At 38.1% G+C, this 13,827-nt stretch overlaps 1 protein-coding gene across 2 annotated transcripts in view; it reads left to right on the top strand.

Moving 5' to 3' along the window:
• Positions 1 to 13,827, top strand: part of itpr2 (inositol 1,4,5-trisphosphate receptor, type 2) — an 84,505-nt gene that overhangs the window by 12,246 nt on the left and 58,432 nt on the right. For both annotated transcript variants that reach the window (XM_058074846.2, XM_058074843.2), the window contains exons 6-20: positions 1,018 to 1,116; positions 1,219 to 1,302; positions 2,315 to 2,461; positions 3,277 to 3,372; positions 4,510 to 4,554; positions 6,618 to 6,769; positions 6,858 to 6,957; positions 7,035 to 7,195; positions 7,271 to 7,412; positions 7,478 to 7,636; positions 8,473 to 8,645; positions 10,447 to 10,566; positions 10,715 to 10,897; positions 11,004 to 11,255; positions 12,339 to 12,486. In XM_058074846.2, coding sequence (XP_057930829.2) covers positions 1,018 to 1,116; positions 1,219 to 1,302; positions 2,315 to 2,461; positions 3,277 to 3,372; positions 4,510 to 4,554; positions 6,618 to 6,769; positions 6,858 to 6,957; positions 7,035 to 7,195; positions 7,271 to 7,412; positions 7,478 to 7,636; positions 8,473 to 8,645; positions 10,447 to 10,566; positions 10,715 to 10,897; positions 11,004 to 11,255; positions 12,339 to 12,486 — 2,061 coding nt within the window. The remainder of the gene's footprint in view (positions 1 to 1,017; positions 1,117 to 1,218; positions 1,303 to 2,314; positions 2,462 to 3,276; positions 3,373 to 4,509; positions 4,555 to 6,617; positions 6,770 to 6,857; positions 6,958 to 7,034; positions 7,196 to 7,270; positions 7,413 to 7,477; positions 7,637 to 8,472; positions 8,646 to 10,446; positions 10,567 to 10,714; positions 10,898 to 11,003; positions 11,256 to 12,338; positions 12,487 to 13,827) is intronic.

The raw sequence follows: 13,827 nt of genomic DNA, 5'->3' as shown, positions 1-13,827 counted from the left end.
TAAGGCTGGGCCGCATCAGGTCCCCCCCCAAAAAACGCATTTATTAACAGAAAAATATACAAACCTTTTCAGTGCTTTGGTTCCGATTTTCTACAATAAAAGCTCTGATAAAACATTCCACTGTTCTCAAATATCTTAATTTTTATTTTTCTGCACAAAATAAGATGAAAAATAAATAAACAAATCAAGAATAAAGAAAATCAATCAGTAATAAATAAATATAATAATAATAATAAAACGGCAAATAATAAAAACTTAAGAAACCACATATAGTTGGTGGGTAGACAAATTATTTTTTTCAGATTAAAATGAACAAAGCATTATTAGAGCCCTGTAGACATGACAAAACACGACTATAGTCACATTTATACTCTTTTTATTTACAACATATTGCGCAACTGCAGGGTCTTGAGACATGCTAACTCAAACTAGAGAGCTAGTGACCTAAACGGTATCCTTCAAGTTATTTCCTTTAAACTTAAATAGCCAAAAACTTACCACTTCCACACGGATAGGGAGGATAACTATTAACAGTTATTTAACCTTTAACATGAACATTAATCAAACGTAATAATTTTTTCTGGGTACATGATACCATACAGCATCCATATCAAACTTGCGCGGGGGTGCACTAACATTAAACTTTCATATCAAGGCGGGGGCCTCAAACTAGTGTCCTGCGGGCCACATTTGGCCCGCGGGCCGTGTGTTTGAGACCCCTGTTTTTCGAGGTAGAATTTCCGAGGCATTGTACTATTTATTTTCACTTTATTCAAAGGTTTCCGAAAATTCTAGAGCATGAGTTGTGTTACCTTGTATGCTGCATTCATGTCCCAACACACAATGACGGACATACTACGTAATACTTCTCTGCTTTGAGCATGTCTACCATTCACCCTGTCGCAAATAACACTTTAGAAAACATTGGGATGTATGCACACCCTTGCATGGACACACTTTTGAGTTCATTTAAAGTGCAATCTTGCTGTGATATTTATGTTTAAATTTGGTTTTAAGGTGGTGGTTGGTGACAAGGTGGTGCTGATGCCAGTGAACGCCGGGCAACCTCTTCACGCCAGTAATATCCAGCTGCTAGACAACCCTGGCTGCAAAGAGGTTGGACTTTTATTCATTTTTGTAATATGTTCACTTTGGTTAAAATGTGAAATAAGTGAGTTTTGATGGTTGACCTGGTTATCTGTCGTCTTTGTGCTGCAGGTTAATGCGGTCAGCTGCAACACCAGCTGGAAGGTGACCTTGTTCATGAAGTTTAGCGACTACAAGGAAGACATTCTGAAGGGGGTTTGTTCTTTTATTACCATTACCATTCATACTGGGTAGTCCAGCTGCAACAACAATATGAGCTATGGACCTTGTTTTGTTCCCACAACATATTTTGTAATCAAGCAAAATGTTGGGCGAGAGAATACCACAAGCTACCCAGCATGCCACGGGGCAGAACTATTCATTTATTTTCTATCCTCATGAGGGTCACAGGGTTTTTTGGAGCCTATCCCAGCTGTCTTCGAGCAAGAGGCGGTGTACAACCTGGACTGCTCGCCAGCCAATCACGGGGCACATATAGACAAACAACCATTCACACTCACATTCATACCTATGGACAATTTGGAGTCGCTAATTAACCTAGCATGTTTTTGGAATGTGGGAGGAAACCGCAGTGAACATGCAAACTCCACACAGAGATGGCCGAGGGTGGAATTGAACTTGGGTCTCCTAGCTGTGAGGCCTACACGCTAACCACTCGTCCACCGTGCAGCCCAAAGATACATTATTGTTCTAAATCAACTTCATCACATTGTTTTGTGTGGATTCATTCATTCATTCATTCATTTTCTACCGCTTATCGCGGATCGGGAAGACCTGGATTTGTTCCCTGGATTTTTGTGTGGAATTTGCATGTTCTCCCCGTGCATGCGTGGGTTTTCTCCGGGTACTCCGGTTTCCTCCCACATTCCAAAAACATGCTAGGTTAATTGACATTAGGTATGAATGTGAGTGTGAATGGTTGTTTGTCTATATGTGCCCTGTGATTGGCTGGCAACCAGTCCAGGGTGTACCCCGCCTCTCGCCTGAAGACAGCTGGGATAGGCTCCAGCACCCCTGTGACCCTCGTGAGGATAAGCGGAAGAAAATGAATGAATGATGAATACACATTCATCAATACTTTTCATTGTTGTTATTTTTTTTGTAAAGCCTTAACAAAATAATTGGTCTGCAGTATTTCAGATTTTTTTTTTTTTTTAATGATATTAACAGCACGCTCTGTCATGTTTCTATGCGTCTCCATTCCCAGGGAGATGTGGTCAGACTCTTCCACGCGGAGCAGGAGAAGTTTCTGACCAGTGACGAGTACAAGAATAAGCAGCATGTCTTCCTCCGCACCACCCTGAGACAGTCTGCCACCTCCGCCACCAGTTCCAAGGCTCTCTGGGAAGTTGAGGTGAAGTGCATATACTTATGATTCTCAACAAGTTTTTCGACTGGATGGTGTGGCCAACTAAAAATCTAGTATTTTTTTTGCCCCTAACTCCTGGATTTGTCGTGGTTTTTTTTTTTTACCCTGCTCGTCCCCCTTCATATTCTGTAATGCGCGTATGTGCAAACAAAACCAATTTATACATGTGATGTAAATGATAATGAGAATGACAAAAAAATACATATAGTATCTCACAAAAGTGAGTACACCCCTCACATTTCAGTCACCATTCGATCATACTTATCTTTTCAAAGCACAATACAATATATTCATGAATATAACTTAATATAGTTCTATGAAAATGAACATGAATTTGTGATTGTCCACATACTGTAATATATTTGTAGTTTTTCCTAAATTCTGTAATAGTAAAAGTCATATATTTTTGTGAGAACTCTTAAAATAAAGCTGAAAGTCTACACATGCTGATTGATTCATTCATTTAAAATCCATTGTGGTGGTGTGTACCGTGAAGGCAACACCGTAAAAGTATCACTGTCCAAATACTTACTTTCTCACTGCTATGAATGAGATATATAAATAAATATATTTATCATGATCATGCCTTCTACTGCATTTTTCTACATTTTTTGGGCATGTTGACTTATTTTTTGGAGCTGATTTTAGTCTTCCCAAAGCTGTGTTTGCAATTTGCAAATTGTTTCACCTGTGATTTTAGTCGGCCAACTCAGTCACTAAGAACAAATACTAATGTTTCTGTGTACTTGCTAATTTTTGTACTTTTTGTACTCGCTCATTTTTACATGCCGCCCTCTCAGGTTGTGCACTATGACCCCTGCAGAGGTGGGGCGGGTCAGTGGAACAGTCTATTTCGCTTCAAGCACCTCGCCACAGGAAAGTACCTCGCAGCTGAGGTAAGACCTAAACTTTAATTTATCATACTTTTTTATATATATATTTATACAGTATATTTTTTAGAATAGCACAGAATAAAAATACAAATCTGTGTGTGTTTCTTGTATGTTTTTGTTGTTATTTTGTTGTTCATTTGTTGTTATTTTATTTAACATTTATTTATTTATTTATACTTTTATTATTTTGCTTGTCTATTTTAGTATTTTATTTCTTATTTGATCTTTTAGTTTTGGATTAAATTCAATTTGCACCTTTTTATTTCATTCATTCATTTTCTACCGCTTTTCCTCACGAGGGTCACGGTCGTGCTGGAGCCTATCCCAGCTGTCTTCGGGGCGAGAGGCGGGGTACACACTGGACTGGTCGCCAGCCAATCACAGGGCACATATAGACAAACAACCATTCACACTCACATTCATACCTATGGACAATTTGGAGTTGCTAATTAACCTAGCATGTTTTTGGAATGTGGGAGGAAACCGGAGTGAACATGCAAACTCCACACAGAGATGGCCGAGTGGGTAATTGAACTTGGGTCTCGTAGCTGTGAGGCCTGCATGCTAACCACTCATCCACCGTGCAGGCCAACGATACATTATTGTTCTAAATCAACTTCATCACATTGTTTTATGTGTATTCATTCATTCATTCATTCTTTACCGACAGCCAATCACAGGGCACATATAGACAAACAACCATTCACACTCACATTCATACCTATGGACAATTTGGAGTCGCTAATTAACCTAGCATGTTTTTGGAATGTGGGAGGAAACCGGAGTACCCGGATGCAAACTCCACACAGAGATGGCCGAGGGTGGAATTGAACCCTGGTCTTACCTTTTTTATTTATTGTTTTTTATTTTAACTTTTTATTTTACTAGTCTGTGCAGCACTTTGAAAACTGTTTATTAAATGTGCTATATAAATAAAGTGGATTGAATTGGATTGGAAACATAATACATATCTTTTGAGTAAATAAGCACAGTTGAGACTGTACTGTAGGTGGCAGTGTTTCCTCGCAACAGGCAGCGTTAGTCTTTCTCTACTGTACTTAATTGGTTAGTTGGATAGATTGAGTAGTAATGACTAAGTTATCTCTTCCAGTGGTGACTTTTTTTTATTTCTCTGTGCAGGAAAAACAAGAATGTAAAGACAAAACACTGGAGGTTAAAGGAGAGGTGAGTGATGAAGTCCGAATTGGTAAATGTCATACAGATAACTTCAACTTTGTACCAACACGTCATATTTATAATACAATACAATGTTGCTGGATGTAAATATTGAGATGGATGATGCATGATGGATAGATCATGTTAGGCCACCAGATGAGTCAGACACAAGAGAATGAGTCACTACAAGGAGTCGTCTAACTCCAGGTTCCCCTCTGTCTCGTTATGTAATTTGTCCTTTCTTATGTACACACACACACACACACATATATATATATATATATATGCCTACTCTTATTCTATATCTAGATTCTTAAGCCTGTCGCTACCTTGCACATTTGTATTCAAGCAGTGAGCACATGCACAAACAGTCTCACTCTCGCACACTTTCTCATGCACACACTGATTTTCAGACACACAGGGGGCTCCTTACATAACGTCTGGGCATGTGTGTGTGTGTGTGTGTGTGTGGGGGGGGGTGCTCTGCGAATAGGGGTGGGAAGGGTGGAAGACGTGCTGTCTGCACCGCTATCCTCGCCTGTGTTAAGCTGCTGGGGTGAGTCACCAGCGGACTGTGTGGGGGGTTGGGGAACAGGGGGGGGGGGGGGGTGATGTATAGAAGCTGAGGCGTGAAGGCATCTCTCGGGAGCTTCCCATTGACATGCAGAGAGCAGTGGGTGGAATTAACCCATTAACTTCTACAGCTATACCACGCTACCACTGCAGTGTGAGGTGCTTTTATATTCTAAAGTTATGCCCGGCTGTGATAAGATCAACTATCGCTAACACCAGCCAGTTCAGAAAAACATCCAAATCTTGATGAAGATTGTATCTGTTGGCATTAAACAGATGTAAGAACCATTTTTGATAATGGAAACCGGAATCATCAACCCATTGTGTGCTGAATTCCAAATAGCACCAGAAATCCATGCCATGTTTTTTTTTATAATCTTGAACCAGTCATGATGTGCTATATATATCACTATATTGACACTTACTATGGTACACATAATATCATTGTATGGTCATATCACCTCATACAAGGTACATTATAAAAAAAACCTTAAAATGTTTAAAATAAAAAAAAATAGGAAAGCAGGAAGTGAACAAATGTAACAGTTACAACAGTACAAATGTCGAATACAAAAATATGTGACAAAAATTAAAGTAAAAAACAAATACAACTATATTAGGAAAGCAGGAAGTGAACAAATTAAAAATAAAAAAAATATAAAATATAAGAAAATATTTTTTTACTTTGGTACGTGACAAAAATAACATTAAAAAAATACATTAATTAATAAACACATCAAAAATAACTTAAACTATATTAGGAAAGCAGGAAGTGAACAAATGTAACAGTTACTGATTGTAAAAGTACCAGATGGAGGGGTAGGATTTAATAAGCTTTGCTTCTTCCTACTCCTTTTGGACATGTGGAACTGTGAACTGATTATGTGATGCATTCAATTGTAATCTGATGCATGTTCAAATGAAATAAAACCATTACCATAAATATACACAGTAAATATCCCTCTTGTGACCATTACCCCTTTCTTCATTCATTCATTCATTTTCTACCGCTTAGCCTCACAAGGGTCGCGGGGGGTGCTGGAGCCTATCCCAGTTGTCTTCGGGCGAGAGGACTGGTGGCCAGCCAATCACAGGGCACATATAGACAAACAACCATTCACACTCACATTCATACCTATGGACAATTTGGAGTCGCCAATTAACCTAGCATGTTTTTGGAATGTGGGAGGAAACCGGAGTACCCGGAGAAAACCCACGCATGCACGCGGAGAACATGCAAACTCCACACAGAGATAGCCGAGAGTGGAATTGAACTCGGGTGTCCTAGCTGTGAGGCCTGCGCGCTAACCACTCATGCAGCCCTACCCCTTTCTTTCTGTATTAAAAAAAAAAAGTAATTATTTTAAATTAATTAAAAATTATTATTATTAAGTTTATTGAGCTCCTTTGTAGTTAATGGTAAAAATGCAAACATTGCCTTATAGTATTGATGCCAATGCCTGTGTCTCCTGTATGTGTTTATGTGTGTGTGATTCCAGAACGAGACCGACTCTGGTTTTTCCAAGAGAAAGCATCAAGCGACAGATAAGATTGCTTTTATTTTGGTTTCCGTCCGTCATGGCAATGACATCGCCTCCCTCTTTGAACTGGATGCTACCACGCTGCAGCGGGCTGACTGTCTGGTACCCAGGTCAGTACCACAAATTCTCATTATTATTATTATTATTATTTATACAATCTAGTTTGTTTATGAAATTACCGGCTCCATCCATCCATAGAAACTCATATGTAAGGCTCAGACACTTGTGCACCAACACCTGGGTGACCAGCACCAACGTGCCCATTGATGCAGAGGAGGAACGTCCGGTCATGCTCAAGGTCTACACACGCAAGCATGCATGCACCCACACACACACAACTAGTGTAAACGTATTCAAATGTGGATTTCAAAATAGATTGGCACCTGTTCCACTAAAGAGGATAAAGAAGCTTTTGCTATCGTATCCGTTCCCCTATCGGAAGTCAGAGACTTGGACTATGCAAACGATGCCAGCAAAGTTCTAGAGGCCACTGTGAGGAAACTTCAGCATGGGAACATATCTCAGAATGAGAGGAGGTAAAGTACCATTAGGATGATACCAGTTGTAACCACTTTATGATTTTACGTTATTTTTATTTAAACCTTTCGCAGGTTTGTGACTAAGCTGCTGGAGGACTTGGTTTTCTTTGTGTGTGTCGTTCCAAACAACGGCCAGGATGTTCTCTCTGTGGCCACCTCTACACCCAACCGAGAGAGACAGAAACTGATGAGAGAACAGAACATCCTTGCCCAGGTCAGCGCAAGGAGACATAAAACCATACAAAGTATATGTATTCATTTGAGTTGTCTGTTCCTCAGATTTTTGGCATCCTGAAAGCTCCATTCACAGACCAGGGTGACGGACCCATGTTGAAATTGGAAGACTTGGGCGACCAGCGCTATTCCCACTTCAAGTACATGCTAAGACTCTGCTATAGAGTGCTGCGACATTCACAGCAGGACTATCGCAAAAACCAGGTATGTATATATAGTGCTGATGCTAATCTAGGGCTACATTCTATTTTACTAATTGTTTAAATACAGTGCACTCACAACGAGCTTGTCAGTCCATCAGAAATTGCATGCGGTTTAGCATATATAACAGTATGATTAACAACATTAAATTCATCACACAGCAACAAATCAAATCTGTCAAATATACAAACATGTACCAATATGATTTTGAAATTGAAAAAAAGTTTGTCCATAAAGTATAACTGATCAATCTGATCATTCATTTGGGGTGCTGCAATGACGTCCTCTACCTTTCTTGGGTGGACAGAGGCAGCATTGCAGGGACATCCACCATTTTCAATGTCGCTTCTCCCCCAATGAAATGTTCTTCTGACAGAAATGCATTGTGGGTAGATGTTAAAATTGCCGCTTTGTTATGTTAAACTGGTATTGGTACTTGTAATGTATATTTTTTTTTACAGTGTTAAGCTACTGTGTGATGAATTTAATGTCTGAAAGATGACGCCGTGAAGTCAGACTGCTATAGTGAGAAATGTGAGATTTTTCATAGCTTGCGTTTGGCGTAAATAAAGGGCTGTCTTGTCCTTATTTTATGATGTGGGCACGTGTGGCTTATATATTGGTGCGTTTAAATAATGTATTTTTTAATTTTAGTGACATGTTAATGTAAAGGAAACAAGAGCATTTCAATGTATTTAATTAATAGTTTTTAATTGATGATCCAAATACATGTGTTGTAATTAGTGGTTATGTTTTTCCCCATGTATTCTTGGTTAACAATGAACACAACTCAAATTTTGGTGTATTATACATGTATATATATTTTTTCTGCCACATAGGAGTACATAGCGAAGAAGTTCTCAATCATGCAGTCTCAAATTGGTTATGAGATTCTGGCCGAGGATACCATCACTGCTCTGCTGCACAACAACCGCAAGCTTCTGGAAAAGCACATCACAGCCAAAGAGATTGAGACATTTGTCAGCCTTCTCAGACGCAACAGAGAGCCCAGGTTATGCATACTGTATTTTCATTCATTTTCTACCGCTTATCCTCACAAGGGTCGCAGGGGGGCTGGAGCCTATCCCAGCTGAGGCGGGGTACACCCCTGACTGGTCGCCAGCCAATCACAGGGCACATACAGACAAACAACCATTCACACTCACATTCATACCTATGGACAATTTGGAGTCGCCAATTACCTGAACTTAGCATGTTTTTGGAACGTGGGAGAAAACCCACGCAAGGGTGGGATTGAACTCGGGTCTCCTAGCTGTGAGGTCTGCGCGCTAACCACTCGTACACCGTGCTGAGTAAACTTAAACTAGCTAGTTTATGTTTATTATTTTAGTAATACTGCAGTGGAGTCACGTAGGTGGACCACAACCACTTTTATGACCGTGGTTGATCTCCGACAATGTTCCCGATAGAAAACAATGAAAAGAAGAAAATTGTGTAGGCTGTTTTAACTAACATTTTAAACTGATACTGTATCATAGTCACTTAATTGCACTACTGTACATATTACTGTCATTATATCTTGTCACATTCATACTGTGCATATTGTTTATAATCTGCAATGCGCATACCAAGTCACTAATGGATTTACTGACATTTATTCAAGCCATGCTCAGGCCTCATGTGATTTTATGCATACTGCTGGTTGAACCGATGTGACTATGGTGTAGTTTTGTTGACCAATGAATTGTTTAAAATTGTTTATTTATTATTGCAGTTGATGTTTGCTAAATACAAGGATGAAGAGTCTTGAACCAGTCATGATGTGCTATATATATCACTATATTGACACTTACTATGGTACCCATTATGTCATTGGATGCTCATATCACCTCCTACTTCAGTACGTGAGAAAAAAAAAAAAGATTTTTTTTTAAATAGGAAAGCAGGAAGTGAACAAATGTAACAGTTACAACAGTACAAATGTCGAATACAAAAATATGTGACTAAAATAAAAACAAATTAAACTATATTAGGAAAGCAGGAAGTGAACAAATTAAAAATAAAAAAAATTATAAAATTTAAGAAATTTTTTTTTTACTTTGGTACATGACAAAAATAAAATTTAAAAAATAAATAAATTATTAAACAAATTAAAAAATAACTTAAACTATATTAGGAAAGCAGGAAGTGCACAAATGTAACAGTTACAACAGTACAAATGTCGAATACAAAAATATGTGACAAAAATTAAAATAAAAAAAATTTAACTATATTAGGAATGCAGGAAGTGAACATATTAAAAATAAAAAAAAATTAAAAAATTTAAGAATTTTTTTTTACTTTGGTACATGACAAAAATAAAATTTAAAAAATAATTAAATTAATAAACAAATTAAAAAATAACTTAAACTATATTAGGAAAGCAGGAAGTGCACAAATGTAACAGTTACAACAGTACAAATGTCGAATACAAAAATATGTGACAAAAATTAAAATAAAAAAAATTAAACTATATTAGGAAAGCAGGAAGTGAACAAATTAAAAATTTAAAAAATTATAAAATTTAAGAAAATATAGTTTTTTACTTTGGTATGTGACAAAAATAAAATTTGAAAAACAAATTAAAAAATAACTAAACTATATTAGGAAAGCAGGAAGTGAACAAATGTAACAGTTACTGATTGTAAAAGTACCAGATGGAGGGGTAGGATTTAATAAGCTTTGCTTCTTCCTACTCCTTTTAGACATGTGGAACTGTGAACTGATTATGTGATGCATTCAATTGTAATCTGATGCATGTTCAAATGAAATATTACCATTATTGTAAAAGTATATTTGATTTGTTCTTCCAGATTCCTGGATTATCTATCAGATCTCTGCGTGTCCAATAAGACCGCCATTCCTGTCACACAGGAGCTCATTTGCAAATTTGTGCTCAACCCTGCCAATGCAGACATCCTCATCCAGACCAAGTGAGTGTTTTTTTTTTTTTTTTGCTTAGAGGCTGACATATTTCTCTCACGTTAATGTTTATCTCCTTTTACAATAGACATTTTCCTCAAATAAAGCAGCTTAGTGTGTTTTTCTAATAACTTCTCTTTGTCACACTCTCGCTTCCAGACTAATCCCTAATACTGATACCCCCCTGGAGTCATCTTTGATGCAGGAGGACGGGGAGGAAGAGGAGGTTTGGCTTTACTGGATCGACAGCCATAAGGAGCCTCATGGCAAATCAATTCGCCACCTAGCTCAGGATGCTAAAGGCAACCATAAGATGGATGTAGATATCATTACTTACTACAGGTGGCCTTACTGCGCTAAAACTTTTTTTTTTTTGCCCTGTGGCAAAAAAATACTGAAGAAAATAACACAATACCTCCATAGCTCATACTAATTTTCCTGTTGTCAGGTATCAGCTGAACCTGTTTGCTAAAATGTGCCTGGACCGTCAGTATCTGGCCATCAATCAGATCTCCTCTCAGCTTCCTGTGGATCTTATCTTGCGCTGCATGTTTGATGATTGCCTCCCTTACAATCTGAGAGCCTCGTTCTGTCGCCTCATGCTGCATATGCACGTGGATCGTGACCCTCAAGAAGCTGTGGTTCCTGTGCGCTATGCACGCCTCTGGACCGAGATCCCCTCCAAGATCAGCGTCCATGAGTGAGCGTCTTTTATTTATGATCACATGTCATGTACTTGGCGGCACGGCGGTCCAGTGGTTAGCGCGCAGACCTCACAGCTAGGAGACCAGGGTTCAATTCCACCCTTGGGCATCTCTGTGTGGAGTTTGCATGTTCTCCACGTGCATGCGTGGGTTTTCTCCGGGTACTCAACATGCTACGTTAATTGGCGACTCCAAATTGCCTCTTGCCCGAAGACAGCTGGGATAGGCTCCAGCACCCCCGCGATAAGCGGTAGAGAATGAATGAATGAATGAATACACACAAAACAATGTGATGAAATTGATTTAGAACAATAATGTATCTTTGGGCTGCATGGTGGTGGAGTGGTTAGCGTGCAGGCCTCACAGCTAGGAGACCCAAGTTCAATTCCACCCTTGGCCATCTCTGTGTGGAGTTTGCGTGTTCACTCCGGTTTCCTCCCACATTCCAAAAACATGCTAGGTTAATTGGCGACTCCAAATTGTCCATAGGTATGAATGTGAGTGTGAATGGTTGTTTGTGTATATGTGCCTTGTGATTGGCTGGCGACCAGCCCTCTCGCTCGAAGACAGTTGGGATAGGCTCCAGCACCCCCCGCGACCCTCGTGAGGAAAAAGCGGTAGAAAATGAATGAATGAATGAATGAATGAATGTATCTTTGGGCTGCATGGTGGTGGAGTGGTTAGCGTGCAGGCCTCACAGCTAGGAGACCCAAGTTCAATTCCACCCTCAGCCATTTCTGTGTGGAGTTTACATGTTCACTCCGGTTTCCTCCGACATTCCACAAACCATGCTAGGTTAATTGGCGACTCCAAATTGTCCATAGGTATGAATGTGAGTGTGAATGGTTGTTTGTCTATATGTGCCCTGTGATTGGCTGGCGACCAGTCAGGGGTGTACCCCGCCTCAGCTGGGATATTATATTATGAATTACATCTCTGTGTGGAGTACCCCGCCTCTTGCCCGAAGACAGCTGGGATAGGCTCCAGCACCCCCCGCGACCCTCGTGAGGAAAAAGCGGTAGAAAATGAATGAATGAATGAATGTCATGTACTTCCTATTCTATTACGCTTCTTTGCAGATTTGAATACGAGTCCGCAGATTCCTCGAGAGAAGAAATGAAGAGGAAATTTGCTCCCACAATGGAGTTTGTTGAAGAATATCTCAAAGATGTGGTCAGCCAGCCTTTTCCATTTGGGGAAAAAGACAAGAATGAACTCACTCTTGAGGTAGAATAAGCCTCGTACATGATGTTGCATGTTAGATCCCACAAATGCAACGTGCGGTACACTAATTCACACCTGTTATGGATTTCATTTTTGACTTTTGACATCTGGTCGTTGTATACAAGCCCTTTTTTTGGAACCATATATAAGAATTTAAATTTGTTTTTGTATGATTTGGCTTTTGATTTTAGTTAGGGGCGTCACTAGCTTCTGAGGACAGGAGGGGCTTAGCCCCCTGGAGATGCACAGGATATCAATGAATGTAGTAGACATTTAAAAAAAATGAAAAATAAAAATAACGAAAAAAGAACCGGGATATAATTTTCCCACTTTTGGACAGATTTAGTAGAGATACTCAATATGTTTTAGGAAAGCAGGAAGTGAACAAATGTAACAGTTACAACAGTACAAATGTCGAATACAAAAATATGTGACAAAAATTAAAATAAAAAAATTAAACTATATTAGGAAAGCAGGAAGTGAACAAATTAAAAATAAAAAATATATAAAATTTAAGAAAATAATTTTTTTTTTACTTTGATATGTGACAAAAATAAAATTTGAAAAAAAAAAAATTGGAGATGCCTGGAGATGCACAGGATATCAATGAATGTAGTTGACATTAAAAAAATGAAAAATAAAAATAACGAAACAAGAACCGGGATATAATTTTCCCACTTTTGGACAGATTTAGTAGAGATACTCAATATGTTTTAGGAAAGCAGGAAGTGAACAAATGTAACAGTTACAACAGTACAAATGTCGAATACAAAAATATGTGACAAAAATTAAAATAAAAAAAAATAAACTATATTAGGAAAGCAGGAAGTGAACAAATTAAAAATAAAAAAAATATAAAATTTAAGAAAATAATTTTTTTTTACTTTGATATGTGACAAAAATAAAATTTGAAAAAAAAATAAATTGGAGATGCCTGGAGATGCACAGGATGTCAATGAATGTAGTTGACATTAAAAAAATGAAAAATAAAAATAACGAAACAAGAACCGGGATATAATTTTCCCACTTTTGGACAGATTTAGTAGAGATACTCAATATGTTTTAGGAAAGCAGGAAGTGAACAAATGTAACAGTTACAACAGTACATATGTCGAATACAAAAATATGTGACAAAAATTAAAATAAAAAAAATTAAACTATATTAGGAAAGCAGGAAGTGAACAAATTAAAAATAAAAAAATTTATAAAATTTAAGAAAATATTTTTTTTTACTTTGATATGTGACAAAAATAAAATTTGAAAAAAAAATAAATTGGAGATCCCTGGAGATGCACAGGATATCAATGAATGTAGTAGACATTAAAAAAATGAAAAATAAAAATA

The sequence above is a fragment of the Doryrhamphus excisus genome, linkage group LG1, assembly GCF_037039965.1.
Source record: "Doryrhamphus excisus strain RoL-2023G ecotype Guam linkage group LG1, RoL_Dexc_Guam_v1.1, whole genome shotgun sequence".
Taxonomy (NCBI): domain Eukaryota; kingdom Metazoa; phylum Chordata; class Actinopteri; order Syngnathiformes; family Syngnathidae; genus Doryrhamphus; species Doryrhamphus excisus.
The sequence above is the reverse complement of the archived record's forward strand: the minus strand, read 5'-3'. Positions and strand labels throughout refer to the sequence as shown.